The sequence below is a fragment of the Cucumis sativus genome, chromosome 3 (assembly GCF_000004075.3).
Source record: "Cucumis sativus cultivar 9930 chromosome 3, Cucumber_9930_V3, whole genome shotgun sequence".
NCBI classification, from domain to species: Eukaryota; Viridiplantae; Streptophyta; class Magnoliopsida; order Cucurbitales; family Cucurbitaceae; genus Cucumis; species Cucumis sativus.
The window spans coordinates 18,207,798-18,228,391 of NC_026657.2; the positions used below are offsets into that span (position 1 = coordinate 18,207,798).

A 20,594-nucleotide genomic window follows, 5' to 3' on the forward strand; every position below is an offset into this window, starting at 1 on the left:
GTTGTTTGTGTGAAGTGAAAATAAGGATTATTGTGAATTAGTTTATGGTGTGCAACCATTGAAATTGACAAGGAAGACCTGAGATATTTAATATGGAAATTACGTACCTTATTTAATATCTGTTTGATAACCTTTTGTTCTTATTTTCTCACAACTTTTGGTGAACTTTTCACCTTCCTTGAAAATACATCTGAATCCTAAGCCATATTAAAAAAAAAAAAGAAACACAAATGAAGTTTGTAAAAACTACCTATTTAGCTTTCTCACTTTTGACATGCTTTTTGTCCTTTTGAAAACGTTTTCTTTATTAAAAGAAGTTGGTGAATTACACATAGTGAAAGTAGTGTTTATAAGCTTAATCTAACTTTTCTTGACAAGGAAAAAATGTCATAATATACGAATTTGTGACATTTTGTTACTGTCGTCAATATCAAAATAATGACAATTTAATTTTATAAAAACTGTCATGATTGGCCGATCCTTGACAAGGAAAAAATGTCCTAATATACGAATTCCTTACATTATTGTAACTGTCGTCAATATAAAAAAGATGATATTTATTTTTAAAAAAACTATCACGATTGACATATTCTTGAAATATAAAAAATGTCATAATGAACGAATTCGGGACATTTTTGTAACTGTCGTTAATATGCAAATGATAATAGTTATTTGTTGTCTAAAATAAAATATGATAGTTATTTGTTGTCATAAAATAGTAATTATTAACATTTATTTTTTGTTATGAAAAAAATTATTGTGACAGTATTTTCAAACTGTCATGGAAGGACTTTCCACAACAGGGGATACTACGACTGTAAATAACTATCACAGATTTTGTTCACGACAGAAAATAACTGTGATTTGATTTATGTTGGTTGTTTATGGTGTTAAGACTTTTAAGTTGAAGCTAAGCGTTCAAAAAGTATAATTTTAGCCTAAATTAAAATATGTAGGGTTTGATATAAATTAAAGATGAAAATGAGAATTTAAGCCTTTATAAAATAAATAGCTTAAATTATAGTAACAAAATTGGGGTAAGCGTATAATCCTCGCAGAACGAGTTCTGTTTTTTACTATGAATGGTTACTTTCAAACATTTGATACGAAAATTGTTTACTTTGGTTTTATCGATGAGGACGTTTGGTTTGTTTATTAAGAAAACTCTGTTTTAGCTTTAAATTGCTGGAAAAAGTATGAAACATAATTATAGATGTTGGTTTATGGTAATGGAATGTAAAGGTTGGTTTCCAAACCACAAAACCAATGTACTAAGGTGATTTTACTCGTAGGCTACGTAAATGTATTTTCGTAGTGTCACCTATGGTTGTCAGGAGGTTCTGGGGCTGAAAGAGGTCGTGACCGAAGATCTGAGAACCTGAGCCTAGGTGAGGATATGGAGGGAGAATTGAGATATGGCTTCGGGCCTATTATAACCCATGGTGGGTGTCTTTTTTACACAAAGGAGCGGGTTCATGTTGTTACTGTGGTAAGCTAATAATGCGTGGACTCCGTTTGGGCACTTGTTTCCTTGTGGTTATGGATCACATGTGAGCTATTCTGGGTCGTGTGTTTAGTATGCTATCGTGGTCGAATTAGATGGATGTTACTATTGTGGCGGGTACTAAATATGCGTGACCCAGTTGCGGCTGCATGATTCCTTGATCATGTGCGTGCTACTCTTGGCCGTATGTTTAGACGTCTTTCCATGATCGGATTGGCTACAGGTTGGTTGGTTGGTTGATTGGGGAAAATGTGATTATAATGTTTTATTTAATACATTATTTATCGATGCGTATTTACACATCTTATGAAGCATATTTTTACGTGTATTTGTATCAAATTACTTGCTACTCACTAAGCATTCGGCTTATTTTTTCAATATTTTCTCTCCCTTCCCAAGTAACAACCCAGGACCAAGCTTTGTTTCAGCTTAGTCGTTCTTGTAGATCTTCAATTTCTTTTTTTTTTTTTTGTTTGTGTGTATAGTTTAAACTTTTGTAATTCATCAATGGGTGGTTAGTCTCATCTAGAGAGACAATGTGGACTTGTGTTTTGGAAGATCCCTAATTAGTTTGAATACTTATGTATGTAATACGTAGTTTGCACCTTATATTGTACTTGAAGTTTTGATTCGATGTGAATGTGTGTGGTGAGACACACTAGTTGTATGTAGTATCTGAATTCCGTTTCAAATTTTATAGAAGTAGAAATTACTACATTTTCAGGTGTTGTTCCCTCATATTTTATGGGAGTGTGCTTCAACATTATTATACTTTACTCTTGAAAAGGGTGTGTTATTAATCTTACGTTTTCAAAGCATGTTTTAACGAGTAGGCTGACACCAGCATCTTTTTAAAGAGGGAAGTTTTAGAACGGGGAGTGAAAGCTTGTTTCTAAATACACTATATATATGCATGGACATATAATATTTATAATAGTAAGTATTATTATTATTATTATTAGCTTATTATGCTCAATACTTCAAGGGAAGTGACAAGAAATGAATCAGACATCTAAAGTTGTGATCGAATTGGATGCAATAAAAGTTGCTTTATAGAGGAGGTAGGGGATTATCGTTATGATATCACTAAACATTACTTTGTGGATGGAACATAATAGAGGGGGAGGCGGTGGGATGACCATTGGGGGATTATCAACGATGTTCTATTTTAAAGGTGAATGTCATGTGGTGGAGGAGGGGGAATAACCATTTGAGGGCCGCCAACATCAGAATCAAAATGATGGTGTGGTGGAGGGAGTGGAATGATCATTTGCAGGCCACCTATGTCAGAATCAAGATGATGGTGTGGAGGAGGGGGTGGGATGACCATTTGAGGGCCGCCAACATCGGAATCAAGATGATGGTGTGGTGGAGGTGGTGGAATGACCATCTGTGGTCCACCAACGTCTGAATCAAGATGATGGTGTGGCGGAGGGGGTGGAATGACCATTTGAGGTCCGCCAACATCAGATTGTGGGTCAACATGAAGCAACACTGTAAATACACAAACAAAGAATTAGAATACATGCATACGTGATATATGTATATGTATATATATACAAACGGAAAATAATATTCTTGTATACGTACCACGACAATGTGACATTGTGGCTATGGATAAAAGCGATAGAAAAAGAAGATAAATTCTTTGTGTTTTCTCCATATTGGTCATTAGAAAATGGAGAATAGAAGATTAATCTTGTGGAAATGGATGGAGGAACAAAGGGTTTATATAAGATGGCTTTGTGGGCCAAAACAAGAATTATAGTTTAATCATAATCGGTACGCAACTCAATAAAACTGAAATTGATAAAGTTATACCCAAGCAGTTTTAATGGTCCATTTTAATGCCTAAAACTCAACAATCTTAACTTTCATCTAAAAACATCCAATATCGTGCTTAAGAGAATTTAATTACTACTTAGAGAAATTAAATGAGAATAACAAAAAGAAGTTATCCGTGAAAAAAATAATTTCATATGCTCGTATTACCATAAATCTTCCAACAATAACCTTCTGTAAAAAAAAAACACAAAATCTTAGTTAATGATGGTAGTTATAACAGTTTATGTCAATGGATATCAGTGCATTTTGAGAACTAAAAAATCCATGGTCCAATTCCTCCGCCTCTCCAATTTGTCCTAAAAACAATTTTAAAAGTAAAAAGTAAATTTTTGGGAACTTTTAATCAAAAAAAAAAAAAAAAGAAACAAAGGAAAAAGGAAAAAAGAAAAGATTATATGAATTAATTATTGATGGTTGTCTTAAAACCATCGAAACAAGCAATACTCAACAAAGAAGTAAATTTTATCGCTCGTAGGTCTATGGCTTGAATCTCTCATCTTCTATTGATATTGAAAAAAATGAAATTTATTAACCAAATTACTATTAGGATATATTTTATCTAACTTAATTAGGTTGTTATATAATTTTAACTTGTGTTGTTGAATGAGAAGTTTTTTACTAATCGCAAATTGCCCCATCATTTCTTAGACTAGAAGATATAATGCTAAGAAAGTTAGCAAAAGAGGTAAAATTGAACCAAGGAACGAACTATAGCTTAAGGGGTGATGGTGCCTTGATGAAATATGATAGGTTGTGTGTCCCTAGAAACCAAGGCATAAAAGATCAAATTTTAGAGGAAGCATATAGTTCTGCATATGCAATTCATTCTGGCAGTACAAAGATGTATAGAACTTTAATTTATTGGACCTTATGAGATATTAGAACGTATTGGGCTTGCAGCGTACAATATGGTATTGCCTATGGAACTTTCGAGGATTTGTGATGTGTTTCATGTGCGATGTAGCGTAAGTACGTTTCTGATCCATCTCATATTCTTGAAACACAACCAGTTCATTTGAAAGAGAACTTGTCTTACAAAGAGGAGCCAACACAAATTCTTGATAAGAAAGAGCTGGTGCTAAGGAACTAAGTCATACCGTTAGTTAAAGTTCTTTGGGGGAACCATATTTATGAAGAAGCAACATGGGAGACTGAGCAGGCAATGAAGGCTCAATACCCACAGCGTTCCACATCATCACCATGATCGAATTTCAAGGACGAAATTATTAAAAAGAAGATAGTAACGTGTAAGCCCTCGTTCTTTTCTCCTTTTATTTATTAATATTTTTAAGTTTGAAAAACAAGTTTAAATCTAATAGTTAATGTCTAAAGGTTGAATTGTTTTAATAAGGTAAATTGGTTTTAATAAGAAAGTTTGGAACAAATTTAGGTTGGTTTAAGGCTTCGACTTTTTGAGGTTTTGAAAAGAGTAAGGTAGGGGCAAAAAATGAGTTTATTTTGAAAGTGAGGGGTATTTTTGTCTATATCTATTATTAGTATTTTTCTTATATGAAGCAATTAAAAGAAAAAGAGGAGGGGAACGTCTACAAGAGGTCTTGAGTGCACGCCCTCCCCTTCCTTCGAGTTGTTCCCTCTATCCCACCTTGTTCTCTTTCCTTGGTTTGCCGCCGCCATACCTGCCGCCTCGTCCTCACGTTTCAGGACAGCCACAAACCACGCCACCACCGCGTTCGCGTTCATCTCCGTGTCGCTTTGAAGCCTTGTCTCCATCTAATGACGCGTCACTCGATTCACCAGACGACGACGTGCACGCCGGCTAGCAAAGCCCTACCACATCACCCTTAACACAGTCGTAAGTCGGTTCTTCAACACCTCTCCTATAGCCGTCGTGCGTGGTAGCTGACTAGAGGCCAACCGAATCTTTGTCCATCTCCATTCTTCTTTCAGTTCCTACTCTTAGAGTAAGATTTTTATGGTTCGGGGTTGTTTTCTTTAGGCGATTGTGAATACCTATTAAGTTTAGACATAAACTTAACTTTTTCCACAACATTTTGGATGTTAGATTTGATTATTATAGGAGTTGGAGCTGTTGTCCAGCCGTTTAAGAACCCAAAATCGAGTGTTTTGACACAACTTTGGTAAATTTCTAAACTTCTTGGAGTCAATCTTAAATACCTGTTTGATTCTAGTGCTATCTTTAAGTAACCAATGATGGTGGACGGTTGATTTGAACTAAGAAGGTACTTAGGATGTTGCCCATTGAAATCAAGGGTACTATGTTGAGTTCTTGGTAACATTTGGAATAGTTTCCACAAATCATCTCTGGTTTTTATAGTGGTTTGAGGTACACAAGAAGAATTAAAATATACAATTTGATTCGTTTGAAAGTTCACTCAATTTCTAACAAGTTTCATGAATAAAATTTGAGCAAATTCTGAGGCTAAGTGAATGATTTTTGAAGTAGAAAATAGACCATAGACTTTTCACGTAATTCCAAGAAGCCTCCGGTTTTTCGAGTATCCAATAATGTATAGGTGGAATTAAAAGCTCTATTTGGTATGGTTAGAAAGCTTGTTAAATTTCCTACAACCACTACAACAAAATCTATCTACTACAACAGTTGTTTACATTAGAAAATGGAAGGGAGGAAAAAAAAACTGTCACAAAAGGTAAAAATACCCGTCATTTGTGGGAAAAGGCGAAATTTTTCAGATAGCATTTTTTGCGACAGTTATTTGATGTCGTAGAAGATACATCAAATAATTTATTTAATTTATTAAAATTCAATTCAATTTAAATGAAAAGTAAAGGGTTTTAAGGCTTTTCCCCCAAATAAAAATTTCCCCAAATTAAAAACCCTCATTCCTCTCGCAAATAAGCCATCTCAAAACGCGAAGAAGACCATCTTTGGATGACGCCCGTTCCCATCACCACCACCGCCTTCTCATTCCCGTCTCCTCACTCTATTACTATCGCAACCTCCTTTATCGAACGACAAACCTCCTCTATGATAACCTGTTTAATCTGTGCCTGTCATCTCCAATCCACCGCAATCTCTTCAACATTCAAACCACGACCGTCACCTCCTCTGTCGGTAAGTCATTTGTTCCTTTTCTCTTTCTCTCTCTTCGCAAAGTTGTTCTCTTGTCACTACTTCCCTCAACTCCATGAGTCGTCGGTAAGGTCTTAAATTTTCAACTTCGTTTGAATTTCCACTTTTGCGCAAACACCCCTATGTGATGTATGTGAAATAAATGTTGGATTTATCTTTAACTTAAATTAGACCAAAAAATGTTAAGACTTGAAGCTGAAAGAGAGCAAGACAAAAAGGGAGAAGGTCCTGAAAATGTCCTTCATGTGTTTAGGTTTATGAGATGTTTATTTAAGGAAATTTTGATTTAAGATATATTCTTTTATTATATGACACCTCCCCTTGTCTTAATTTTATATAATACTATTTGGTGATGTGTTTTGTTTGTTTTTCTACTGTGCATTTTTTCATGAGAAGATTGTTCTTTGGTGTTTAGGGGAGCCTAATAACTTCATCCTTAGCTGAGCAAGAGTTCTCTAACTCTAACTTAGGAGGAGCCTAAAGGTAAGTATTTGTTGATGGTAGTAGACACAGTAGACCTTTATTTATCAACACTACAAGAAAAATGGTCTACGACGACAGTTATTTATTGTCGTGAACAAAATCCATGACAATTATTTTCAGTGATAGAAGCGGGAGTTATGGAAAGTCCTTCCATGACATTTTTCAAAAACTGTCTCCATAAGTTATTTCATTACATAACATAAATGTCGTTAGTTAGCATTCTACGACATCAAATAACTGTAATATTTTATTTTATGACAATAAATAACTATCATCATTTATGTATTAACGACAGTTAAATAAATGTCATGAATTCGTTTATTGTGACATGTTTTAAATGTCACGAATATGTCAATTGCGACAATTTTTTTTTAAAAAATGTCATTGTTTTGCTACTGATGACATTATTTTTCTGTCAAAGATAGGGCAATCGTGACAATTAATTTTGTAAAAAAAACTGTCATTGTTTTCGTATTCACAACAATTAATAACTGTTAAAAATTCATATATTACGACATGTTTTTCCTGTTGCAAATTACTCGATTAGTACAGTTTTTTCCTGTTCTCCTTGCCACTCCGCCATTACACGAACCATTTGAATGACAATAATGTAGCTGACAATGACAATTTTGAATTTATAATATTGACACCCATATAGAAAAAATTAGCCAACACTTTAATATATATACGCTATAATACAATTTATAATATTCGTACATTTCCAATCAAGTTCCAACAATTTACAAGTACAGAATCTCAGCCCTTAATCAAAAAATATTTTAAATAGCATCAGAATACATATAACAAGATTTTCTGCTAAAGCATAAACGACCAACCGAGAATGTTTGTCTCTGAAAATGTTCTTTGAAAGTAAACTCATGAAGTTGTCGACTCCAGTTGAACCTACGAAGACAACATGAATATAAGCATCCATCATAGAACAAGAGAGTACAACTCTTATAGAAAATTTCAACATTGAGAATTACCTATCACTACATACGTCGATAAGATAAACAACTACATAGCAGAGCACACATGTAGAATAACAACATCAACTTAACATCCACTTGGTCTACCATATTGGAACTTTTTACAAATTACAACTCTTGTATCATTACTCTTTAGAAAACTTAGCTGGATATAAATAAGTAATCAACAAGAAAATTCTTGAATAAGTAATCATAAGTAATAATCGAGATGAATGAAACTTAAGAATCCATTAGTAGTTCACTGTCACTAAGGTTGGAAGAAACGTTATCCAACAAGAACCAAAAAGTTTCCATCTTAAGGAGTCAAACACTTTCAAATCTACAAATATCAGAAAGAAGACAGTTTTCATGTGCAATCCACTTCAGTTAATGAAGCCAAGAAATATTAAGGTACTAGGAAAATGAAACTAGAACAACTTGTATCATTTATGGCTTGACAGAATTTAAAGGTCTCCTAGTTTCTTATAAAAAAAAGCTCTACCAATGAGTACCGACATAAAATCCATGACAATTTACACAAGTACCAATTTAGCAATAGCAATAAGTACAGACATAACACCCATGGCAATTTACACAAGTAGCAATAGTCAACCACTATAAGCATACTATTCATGATAAAAAACAAAATTGTAGCATCCTAGCAGGTATATTGTTGGTATCGATAGGTTGTTTTCAAGTATTTATCTTGTTTCGTAAAGCAAAAATTCAATAGTTTGTTTTAGCATATATAACCACTAAAATTGAATAATGACAAATCATCAAAGAGTGAAAAATGGAAAGCCAATAACTTCAACAAACTAAAGTTGTAAGAGTATATACTTTGAAATAAATATTACCTGTTAACTATATCGTTAGATTGTTCTTATCTTCTTTATATGTTAGAGGTATCCTCTTGAGTTGCTAGCCTTCATAAGATATATACCTTTATTATCTGACGTGCTCCATTTCTATTGGATGCTTGCCAATTCTCTATGATCATACATCTGAAGGCTGAATCACATTTTCATCATGTAATCGGACTTTAGTGATTGGATTTGGACGTTTAAGATCATGCAAAATAAGAAGCACAAATGTAGATATGCAACGTAATATGTTTACAATAAGAAAACTAAAACTTCTAAATGAATTCTGAATCTTTATACACCCCGAGTATGATGACATGCACAAAATTCTTCTCCTAGATTCAATGTATAGAGATGAATATTGTTTATGGATACCTTACTATGATTTCCTTACAATGTACAATCTACTTGAAGGTAGTTGAGGTTCTAAAGTACCTAAATACACCGTTCCTACAAATTGGAACCGATAGTCTGTACGAGATAAAAAATATCTAATATAAGAACTTTTGTGGTTAGCTTTTTGAACATCTTAACTTTTAACAAGTCAATAAGAAATGGAAACAAGAGCATACCATTACAGAAAATCAAGCACATTTCAGCTTTAAAATTATTGTAAACATATATGGTTTAATTTAAAATTAGAAACAATTGAAAATCTTCTTAGGAGCAGTTCCAGTAGCTCTGTGTTTGGCAGCAATTTCCTCTGCCTTTGCCTTTAGCTTTTCTTCTCCATGCTTTGCTTCAATTAACAACCTTATTTTCTTATGTTGTTTTGTGTATCAATGCTATTTTGTTCTTCATTTTCTCTATATACTCACCCTTATTCTTCTCAAATTTTTCATGCTCTCATTACAAAATCAATCCAAATGAAATCAACAAAAAGAAAAAAAAAAACATAGTTGTAAAGAGCAGTTCCGTCAATGAAGAGAAATATCGAATTACAGATTTTGGAATCTTCACTGAGGTTGTGAGTTTATATTTAATGAATTTTTCTAAAATCTAGAACTAAAATCTGAATTAGTTCGGTCTACTAATGAGGCTATTCAAAAGATTAGAGCATGTATGCAAACAGCACAGAGTAGACAGAAGAGTTATGCGGATGTACGGCGAAAAGACCTTAAGTTCGATGTGGGAGAAAAGGTATTCTTGAAGGTAGCACCTATGAAGGGTGTTATGCGTTTTGAGAAGAAAGGGAAGTTAAGTCCTCGATTTGTTGGACCATTTGAGATCTTAGAGAGGGTTGGTGTTGTGGCGTATCGCTTGGCGTTACCACCATCACTCTCTGCAGTCCATAATGTTTTCCATGTTTCGATGTTGAGGAAATATGTGGCCGATACATCTCATGTAGTAGACTATGAACCCTTGGATATTGATGAGCATTTGAGCTATGTAGAACAACCTATGGAGATTCTGGCTAGAGAGGTGAAGATGCTTCGTAATAGAAGCATTTCATTAGTAAAGGTTTTGTGGCAGAATCATCGAATTGAAGAGGCGACATGGGAGCGAGAAGAAGAGATGAGGACTCGTTATCCAGAGTTATTTCAGGATTAGAACTTTCGAGGACGAAAGATTCTTAAGGGGGGAAGAATGTAAAGTCCCAAAGGTAAAAATATATATATATATACATTTTTATTTTCTTTTCTTTTCTTTTTCTCTTTCTTTTCTCTCTTTCTTCCTCCCCGTGCGTTCTCCTTCCGTTCGCAGCAAGCAGCCGCTGACCATCCCTTCTCCTCTCCGTTCCGCCAGATCGAGCCGAACTCAACCGCAACATCTGTTTCTTCCTCCGTTCACCGAAGCCGAACCCACTTTCTTTCTTCTTCGATCCAAAACTGTCGCTGTAACCGTCGGCCGCCGCGTAACTTTCCGTCCAGATCTGCACCGCAAGACCTTCCGCCGTTGCAACCGTTGCTCTTTCTCCACTGCCCAGCCGTCTCAGTCGGTTCTGTCTCTATCGAAGCCACGGTTCTGCAACCGTCTCCGCCGGTTCTGTCTTCGTGAAGCCCTGCCGCGCAACCTCTGTTTCGAGCCGCCGCCCATTCCGTTCTCCTCTGTTTTCTGCACTGCCGCGCGACTCTCCGACCGCGTCAGATCGTTGATCGATTTTGAGGCAGCCGCCACGTCTCCTTTGGCCGACCGCTGACCGACCCACACTTAGGATTTTTGCTGCGAGTCCGACAGTCGTGTGTTGAGGTGTGCTGCTGTCTCTGTTTTACAATTTTATCGAGGTTGCTTTGTTGGTAACAACTTAAGTATGAATGGTAATTGGTTTCAAAGTGGTTCAAGTGTTATGGTTGGAATGTTTAGCTAATTTGTTAATTGGTTCTTGAAGGTGTTGGGAGTAACGTTGGGCTCCCTTAAATTCACAACCAATTTGTGAATTGTTGAGGGTTCAGTTCGCCAATATATCGGTGAGTTGGAACTTACGTTGAGGAAAGTAAGTGAGATATGTATCGTGGAAGTAATTGAATTTTTGTGTTGTTGTGCTTAGGATTGTTTCGAGGACGTTAGTTGATTAAGGAGCTTCCCCAACTTTGAGGTAAGGGACTTTCTACTGGACTCACCTAAAGTTTTGAGTTGTGTTGGACTGTATGGATGATGATTAAGATGTACATGTTTGGTTGCAGACTAAATGTTTAGTGTATGTTGTATTTGACTGGAAACATATATATATACATTGATGTGTGAATTGATGTGGATTGCCGAAAGTATACATGTGAATGACTGAAATTATGCTTATGTGTACATGATGATATTAATAGATTGTGCTGTATAAAGATTTGGATGTGAACTAGTGAATTTGTTTCGGTTGGATGAGGATTATACTGAACTGTGGTTTGTGCTGGTGAACTGAGGGGTGTATTGACTGTATAGTTTGATTGACTGACGTATTAGTATATTATTGACAGACATATGACTAAAGTGAGATAAGTTGACTGTTAGGACGTCGAGAGAAAGAACTTTATGTTTTGAAGTAACTGAAAGATGGATTGAATGGAATGAGGGGATAAATTGTTAGGTTGTATTGGGATGTTTACCTTGTAGGTGTCCCACGGGACCACCAATTTATTTTGCACCTTCGGGAGCATTTGACTGATATGTGTTTCTGCAGAACACTTGACTGATATGTACGTCCCTCGGGGCGTTAGACTGATATGTACGTCCCTCGGGGCGTTAGACTGATATGTACGTCCCTCGGGGCGTTAGACTGAGATGTGTATCCTACGGGATCACAAGACTGCGACTGTACAGGGTGTCCCAATAGAACTTTAACAATTTATTTTCCCCTGACGAGACCAGTTAGAGGGTCTCTTACTGAGTATTGTTATACTCACCCTTCTTATGTTTAATTTTCAGGCAAAGGAAATAAAGGTGGCAAACCGGCGAGGGGCAGGAAGGAAGCGTGATTGCCATAGGGAATGTGTTATTTTGCTTCCGCTTATGATTTCTTTTAAGGTTTAAGATGTACTAAAACTTAGTTTATAAACTTTTATTTGTAAATAGTGTTATTGTTAAGTTTTCTTGAATATTTGAAAATTAGGCCTGACATGTTTTGTTTTTAAATTGACTTATGTTTCAATTTGTATCAACCAAAGTCTTTTGTCAAAAAAAAATTAACGACCTCGACTTACCCAGAAAAGTTGGGTCGTTACAGTATATTTATTAATCTCTAAAAAGTTTGGTAGTGTGACCTACAACAGTTTGCCAACGATTTTAAGGATTAAGAAAATGTTGGAGTTTGAAAGGAAGAAATCAAAATTTCCAAGAAACAAGCAAACATAGTAAAGAAGAAAATGGGAAATGGTGAAATGAACGTGTTGCACTAAAATCCAAGTTTTAACTGTTTCCATGTCTTTGCTGCCTTCTCATATTTCAAAGGGAGAGAGTTGGTTTCTTGTTTTTGTTATTATTTTTTTCCATATTGTTTTGTTTTATGTTGAGCAATTAAATTGAAATAGCATTCAAGTATGTTAATTGAAAAATATTGATCATTATTATTTAATTCTTGTTTTTTGTTTACTATGATTGTGGAGTTCTATTCTCTATTATTACGCAAGGACTACTCTGGTCAATTACTGTTCTATATCTTTGCTGAAGACATGATACTAGTAATGGTGGCTTGAACATTTGACATGAGAATGATTACAACACTGCCTCATGGAAAATCTTCACGTAAGTTCTTCTCTTCAATAGTTAAATATCTTATAAGACAATAAACATAAATTGCATATTTTCTGAGATAAGATGATAGATACATGTTAAATCTTTCCTTGGTTATTGAACCTTGGTTAATGAACACATGGATGAGTGGGTATGGCTGAGAGAGTCCAAGATATAATGAATACTTTAGTGAGTCATGTTGGATTGCCAGCCGAAGCCATTTTTTTCTAGGATTTTCTGGTGAATAAGTTGCATTTTTGCAGAACGAAGAATTATAACCATACACAAAATCTAATCATGAACCGATAAAACTGGTGGTGGAAATCCAGTTTTTTCAGTTGCATTTAAAGACACAGATTTCTACTCAGGAAGAAAATGGTATGTATAAGGGGACATTTAGTGGCATATGTGAATTAAAAGACAATCTTGTTTGTTTTCTATTTTGATCTCAGTATTTACATTGCTCAAAAATTGGAAACTTGACTTCATTGAAATAGGAAATTGAATTTGTCACTTTTGGTTAGTGTTCTTGCACTGCAGCTTTGTTGAGCAGTATCCAAATAAAGTTGTTTGTGTGAAGTGAAAATAAGGATTATTGTGAATTAGTTTATGGTGTGCAACCATTGAAATTGACAAGGAAGACCTGAGATATTTAATATGGAAATTACGTACCTTATTTAATATCTGTTTGATAACCTTTTGTTCTTATTTTCTCACAACTTTTGGTGAACTTTTCACCTTCCTTGAAAATACATCTGAATCCTAAGCCATATTAAAAAAAAAAAAAGAAACACAAATGAAGTTTGTAAAAACTACCTATTTAGCTTTCTCACTTTTGACATGCTTTTTGTCCTTTTGAAAACGTTTTCTTTATTAAAAGAAGTTGGTGAATTACACATAGTGAAAGTAGTGTTTATAAGCTTAATCTAACTTTTCTTGACAAGGAAAAAATGTCATAATATACGAATTTGTGACATTTTGTTACTGTCGTCAATATCAAAATAATGACAATTTAATTTTATAAAAACTGTCATGATTGGCCGATCCTTGACAAGGAAAAAATGTCCTAATATACGAATTCCTTACATTATTGTAACTGTCGTCAATATAAAAAAGATGATATTTATTTTTAAAAAAACTATCACGATTGACATATTCTTGAAATATAAAAAATGTCATAATGAACGAATTCGGGACATTTTTGTAACTGTCGTTAATATGCAAATGATAATAGTTATTTGTTGTCTAAAATAAAATATGATAGTTATTTGTTGTCATAAAATAGTAATTATTAACATTTATTTTCTGTTATGAAAAAAATTATTGTGACAGTATTTTCAAACTGTCATGGAAGGACTTTCCACAACAGGGGATACTACGACTGTAAATAACTATCACAGATTTTGTTCACGACAGAAAATAACTGTCGTAGTAGACCATTTTTGTTGTAGTGCTTTTTCATGAAGAATTCAGGAACTAAAAATGATGAGAAGTAGGTTAAATTTCAGGATCAAAATTGAAAGTAAGCAAAAAGATGTGAGTTTGCTTTATCGTGTTTCAATCGAATTGTGTGTTAATCTATCAGGAATCTCATTTCAATTTCTTCAACTTAGTTGTAGAAGGTTCCAAAATGAAGAGTTTGATATAAAATACATAATTTTCTATTTAAGTATTGAAGAACTTATGACTAGTTGAATTTAACCTTCTAAAGTTGAAACTTACTGGAAAAGTATGGAATTAAAGACCACTAAGATTGATTTATGTTGGTTGTTTATGGTGTTAAGACTTTTAAGTTGAAGCTAAGCGTTCAAAAAGTATAATTTTAGCCTAAATTAAAATATGTAGGGTTTGATATAAATTAAAGATGAAAATGAGAATTTAAGCCTTTATAAAATAAATAGCTTAAATTATAGTAACGAAATTGGGGTAAGCGTATAATCCTCGCAGAACGAGTTCTGTTTTTTACTATGAATGGTTACTTTCAAACATTTGATACGAAAATTGTTTACTTTGGTTTTATCGATGAGGACGTTTGGTTTGTTTATTAAGAAAACTCTGTTTTAGCTTTAAATTGCTGGAAAAAGTATGAAACATAATTATAGATGTTGGTTTATGGTAATGGAATGTAAAGGTTGGTTTCCAAACCACAAAACCAATGTACTAAGGTGATTTTACTCGTAGGCTACGTAAATGTATTTTCGTAGTGTCACCTATGGTTGTCAGGAGGTTCTGGGGCTGAAAGAGGTCGTGACCGAAGATCCGAGAACCTGAGCCTAGGTGAGGATATGGAGGGAGAATTGAGATATGGCTTCGGGCCTATTATAACCCATGGTGGGTGTCTTTTTTACACAAAGGAGCGGGTTCATGTTGTTACTGTGGTAAGCTAATAATGCGTGGACTCCGTTTGGGCACGTGTTTCCTTGTGGTTATGGATCACATGTGAGCTATTCTGGGTCGTGTGTTTAGTATGCTATCGTGGTCGAATTAGATGGATGTTACTATTGTGGCGGGTACTAAATATGCGTGACCCAGTTGGCGGCTGCATGATTCCTTGATCATGTGCGTGCTACTCTTGGCCGTATGTTTAGACGTCTTTCCATGATCGGATTGGCTACAGGTTGGTTGGTTGGTTGATTGGGGAAAATGTGATTATAATGTTTTATTTAATACATTATTTATCGATGCGTATTTACACATCTTATGAAGCATATTTTTACGTGTATTTGTATCAAATTACTTGCTACTCACTAAGCATTCGGCTTATTTTTTCAATATTTTCTCTCCCTTCCCAAGTAACAACCCAGGACCAAGCTTTGTTTCAGCTTAGTCGTTCTTGTAGATCTTCAATTTCTTTTTTTTTTTTTTTTGTTTGTGTGTATAGTTTAAACTTTTGTAATTCATCACTGGGTGGTTAGTCTCATCTAGAGAGACAATGTGGACTTGTGTTTTGGAAGATCCCTAATTAGTTTGAATACTTATGTATGTAATACGTAGTTTGCACCTTATATTGTACTTGAAGTTTTGATTCGATGTGAATGTGTGTGGTGAGACACACTAGTTGTATGTAGTATCTGAATTCCGTTTCAAATTTTATAGAAGTAGAAATTACTACATTTTCAGGTGTTGTTCCCTCATATTTTATGGGAGGTGCTGTCAACATTATTATACTTTACTCTTGAAAAGGGTGTGTTATTAATCTTACGTTTTCAAAGCATGTTTTAACGAGTAGGCTGACACCAGCATCTTTTTAAAGAGGGAAGTTTTAGAACGGGGAGTGAAAGCTTGTTTCTAAATACACTATATATATGCATGGACATATAATATTTATAATAGTAAGTATTATTATTATTATTATTAGCTTATTATGCTCAATACTTCAAGGGAAGTGACAAGAAATGAATCAGACATCTAAAGTTGTGATCGAATTGGATGCAATAAAAGTTGCTTTATAGAGGAGGTAGGGGATTATCGTTATGATATCACTAAACATTACTTTGTGGATGGAACATAATAGAGGGGGAGGCGGTGGGATGACCATTGGGGGATTATCAACGATGTTCTATTTTAAAGGTGAATGTCATGTGGTGGAGGAGGGGGAATAACCATTTGAGGGCCGCCAACATCAGAATCAAAATGATGGTGTGGTGGAGGGAGTGGAATGATCATTTTCAGGCCACCTATGTCAGAATCAAGATGATGGTGTGGAGGAGGGGGTGGGATGACCAGTTGAGGCCCGCCAACATCAGATTGTGGATGTTTGTGCGGAGGAGGTGGTGGAATGACCATTTGAGGGCCACCAACATCAGAATCAAGATGATGGTGTGGAGGAGGGGGTGGAATGACCATTTGAGGACCGCCAACATCAGATTGTGGTTGTTTGTGCGGAGGAGGTGGTGGGATGACCATTTGAGGGCCACCAACGTCCGAATTAAGATGATGGTGTGGTGGAGGGGGTGGAATGACCAATTGAGGGCCACCAACATCGGATTGTGGAAGCTTGTGCGGTGGAGGAGGAGGGATAACCATTTGAGGGCCGCCAACATCGGAATCAAGATGATGGTGTGGTGGAGGTGGTGGAATGACCATCTGTGGTCCACCAACGTCTGAATCAAGATGATGGTGTGGCGGAGGGGGTGGAATGACCATTTGAGGTCCGCCAACATCAGATTGTGGGTCAACATGAAGCAACACTGTAAATACACAAACAAAGAATTAGAATACATGCATACGTGATATATGTATATGTATATATATACAAACGGAAAATAATATTCTTGTATACGTACCACGACAATGTGACATTGTGGCTATGGATAAAAGCGATAGAAAAAGAAGATAAATTCTTTGTGTTTTCTCCATATTGGTCACTAGAAAATGGAGAATAGAAGATTAATCTTGTGGAAATGGATGGAGGAACGAAGGGTTTATATAAGATGGCTTTGTGGGCCAAAACAAGAATTATAGTTTAATCATAATCGGTACGCAACTCAATAAAATTGAAATTGATAAAGTTATACCCAAGCAGTTTTAATGGTCCATTTTAATGCCTAAAACTCAACAATCTTAACTTTCATCTAAAAACATCCAATATCGTGCTTAAGAGAATTTAATTACTACTTAGAGAAATTAAATGAGAATAACAAAAAGAAGTTATCCGTGAAAAAAATAATTTCATATGCTCGTATTACCATAAATCTTCCAACAATAACCTTCTGTAAAAAAAAAACACAAAATCTTAGTTAATGATGGTAGTTATAACAGTTTATGTCAATGGATATCAGTGCATTTTGAGAACTAAAAAATCCATGGTCCAATTCCTCCGCCTCTCCAATTTGTCCTAAAAACAATTTTAAAAGTAAAAAGTAAATTTTTGGGAACTTTTAATCAAAAAAAAAAAAAAAGAAAACAAAGGAAAAAGGAAAAAAGAAAAGATTATATGAATTAATTATTGATGGTTGTCTTAAAACCATCGAAACAAGCAATACTCAACAAAGAAGTAAATTTTATCGCTCGTAGGTCTATGGCTTGAATCTCTCATCTTCTATTGATATTGAAAAAAATGAAATTTATTAACCAAATTACTATTAGGATATATTTTATCTAACTTAATTAGGTTGTTATATAATTTTAACTTGTGTTGTTGAATGAGAAGTTTTTTACTAATCGCAAATTGCCCCATCATTTCTTAGACTAGAAGATATAATGCTAAGAAAGTTAGCAAAAGAGGTAAAATTGAACCAAGGAACGAACTATAGCTTAAGGGGTGATGGTGCCTTGATGAAATATGATAGGTTGTGTGTCCCTAGAAACCAAGGCATAAAAGATCAAATTTTAGAGGAAGCATATAGTTCTGCATATGCAATTCATTCTGGCAGTACAAAGATGTATAGAACTTTAATTTATTGGACCTTATGAGATATTAGAACGTATTGGGCTTGCAGCGTACAATATGGTATTGCCTATGGAACTTTCGAGGATTTGTGATGTGTTTCATGTGCGATGTAGCGTAAGTACGTTTCTGATCCATCTCATATTCTTGAAACACAACCAGTTCATTTGAAAGAGAACTTGTCTTACAAAGAGGAGCCAACACAAATTCTTGATAAGAAAGAGCTGGTGCTAAGGAACTAAGTCATACCGTTAGTTAAAGTTCTTTGGGGGAACCATATTTATGAAGAAGCAACATGGGAGACTGAGCAGGCAATGAAGGCTCAATACCCACAGCGTTCCACATCATCACCATGATCGAATTTCAAGGACGAAATTATTAAAAAGAAGATAGTAACGTGTAAGCCCTCGTTCTTTTCTCCTTTTATTTATTAATATTTTTAAGTTTGAAAAACAAGTTTAAATCTAATAGTTAATGTCTAAAGGTTGAATTGTTTTAATAAGGTAAATTGGTTTTAATAAGAAAGTTTGGAACAAATTTAGGTTGGTTTAAGGCTTCGACTTTTTGAGGTGTTGAAAAGAGTAAGGTAGGGGCAAAAAATGAGTTTATTTTGAAAGTGAGGGGTATTTTTGTCTATATCTATTATTAGTATTTTTCTTATATGAAGCAATTAAAAGAAAAAGAGGAGGGGAACGTCTACAAGAGGTCTTGAGTGCACGCCCTCCCCTTCCTTCGAGTTGTTCCCTCTCTCCCACCTTGTTCTCTTTCCTTGGTTTGCCGCCATACCTGCCGCTCGTCCTCACGTTTCAGGACAGCCACAAACCGCGTCGTTCATCTCTCCTTCGCGTCGTTTGGTGTCGCTTTGAAGCCTTGTCTCCATCTAATGACGCGTCACTCGATTCACCAGACGACGACGTGCACGCGGCTAGCAAAGCCCTACCACATCACCCTTAACACAGTCGTAAGCCGGTTCTTCAACACCTCTCCTATAGCTGTCGTGCGTGGTAGCTGACTAGAGGCCAACCGAATCTTTGTCCATCTCCATTCTTCTTTCAGTTCCTACTCTTAGAGTAAGATTTTTATGGTTCGGGGTTGTTTTCTTTAGGCGATTGTGAATACCTATTAAGTTTAGACATAAACTTAACTTTTTCCACAACATTTTGGATGTTAGATTTGATTATTATAGGAGTTGGAGCTGTTGTCCAGCCGTTTAAGAACCCAAAATCGAGTGTTTTGACACAACTTTGGTAAATTTCTAAACTTCTTGGAGTCAATCTTAAATACCTGTTTGATTCTAGTGCTATCTTTAAGTAACCAATGATGGTGGACGGTTGATTTGAACTAAGAAGGTACTTAGGATGTTGCCCATTGAAATCAAGGGTACTATGTTGAGTTCTTGGTAACATTTGGAATAGTTTCCACAAATCATCTCTGGTTTTTATAGTGGTTTGAGGTACACAAGAAGAATTAAAATATACAATTTGATTCGTTTGAAAGTTCACTCAATTTCTAACAAGTTTCATGAATAAAATTTGAGCAAATTCTGAGGCTAAGTGAATGATTTTTGAAGTAGAAAATAGACCATAGACTTTTCACGTAATTCCAAGAAGCCTCTGGTTTTTCGAGTATCCAATAATGTATAGGTGGAATTAAAAGCTCTATTTGGTATGGTTAGAAAGCTTGTTAAATTTCCTACAACCACTACAACAAAATCTATCTACTACAACAGTTGTTTACATTAGAAAATGGAAGGGAGGAAAAAAAAACTGTCACAAAAGGTAAAAATACCCGTCATTTGTGGGAAAAGGCGAAATTTTTCAGATAGCATTTTTTGCGACAGTTATTTGATGTCGTAGAAGATACATCAAATAATTTATTTAATTTATTAAAATTCAATTCAATTTAAATGAAAAGTAAAGGGTTTTAAGGCTTTTCCCCCAAATAAAAATTTCCCCAAATTAAAAACCCTCATTCCTCTCGCAAATAAGCCATCTCAAAACGCGAAGAAGACCATCTTTGGATGACGCCCGTTCCCATCACCACCACCGCCTTCTCATTCCCGTCTCCTCACTCTATTACTATCGCAACCTCCTTTATCGAACGACAAACCTCCTCTATGATAACCTGTTTAATCTGTGCCTGTCATCTCCAATCCACCGCAATCTCTTCAACATTCAAACCACGACCGTCACCTCCTCTGTCGGTAAGTCATTTGTTCCTTTTCTCTTTCTCTCTCTTCGCAAAGTTGTTCTCTTGTCACTACTTCCCTCAACTCCATGAGTCGTCGGTAAGGGTCTTAAATTTTCAACTT

At 35.2% G+C, this 20,594-nt stretch overlaps 1 protein-coding gene and 2 long non-coding RNA genes across 4 annotated transcripts; 1 reads left to right on the plus strand and 2 right to left on the minus strand.

Annotated features, from left to right (window-relative positions):
* Positions 1 to 7,748: 7,748 nt before the first annotated feature.
* LOC116402642 lies at positions 7,749 to 9,582 on the minus strand. Its single transcript, XR_004215107.1, has 3 exons — positions 9,112 to 9,582; positions 8,731 to 8,884; positions 7,749 to 7,808 (listed from the first exon to the last, which is right to left on the minus strand). It is a non-coding gene; the product is annotated as an uncharacterized LOC116402642 (long non-coding RNA).
* Positions 9,583 to 10,938: 1,356 nt separating this feature from the next.
* Positions 10,939 to 11,545, plus strand: LOC116402805. 2 transcript variants are annotated; one of them, XR_004215453.1, is made up of 3 exons: positions 10,939 to 10,994; positions 11,066 to 11,144; positions 11,225 to 11,545. It is a non-coding gene; the product is annotated as an uncharacterized LOC116402805 (long non-coding RNA). The 2 variants fall into 2 exon arrangements; XR_004215452.1 differs by lacking the exon at positions 10,939 to 10,994 and having other exon boundaries at positions 11,004 to 11,144.
* A 4,913-nt stretch (positions 11,546 to 16,458) lies between these two features.
* On the minus strand, positions 16,459 to 17,196 carry LOC116402420 (carboxypeptidase Y-like). Its single transcript, XM_031881667.1, has 2 exons — positions 17,181 to 17,196; positions 16,459 to 17,084 (listed from the first exon to the last, which is right to left on the minus strand). The coding sequence occupies exons 1-2, from the start codon at positions 17,194 to 17,196 to the stop codon at positions 16,459 to 16,461; spliced, it is 642 nt and encodes a 213-aa protein (XP_031737527.1).
* Positions 17,197 to 20,594: the final 3,398 nt, after the last annotated feature.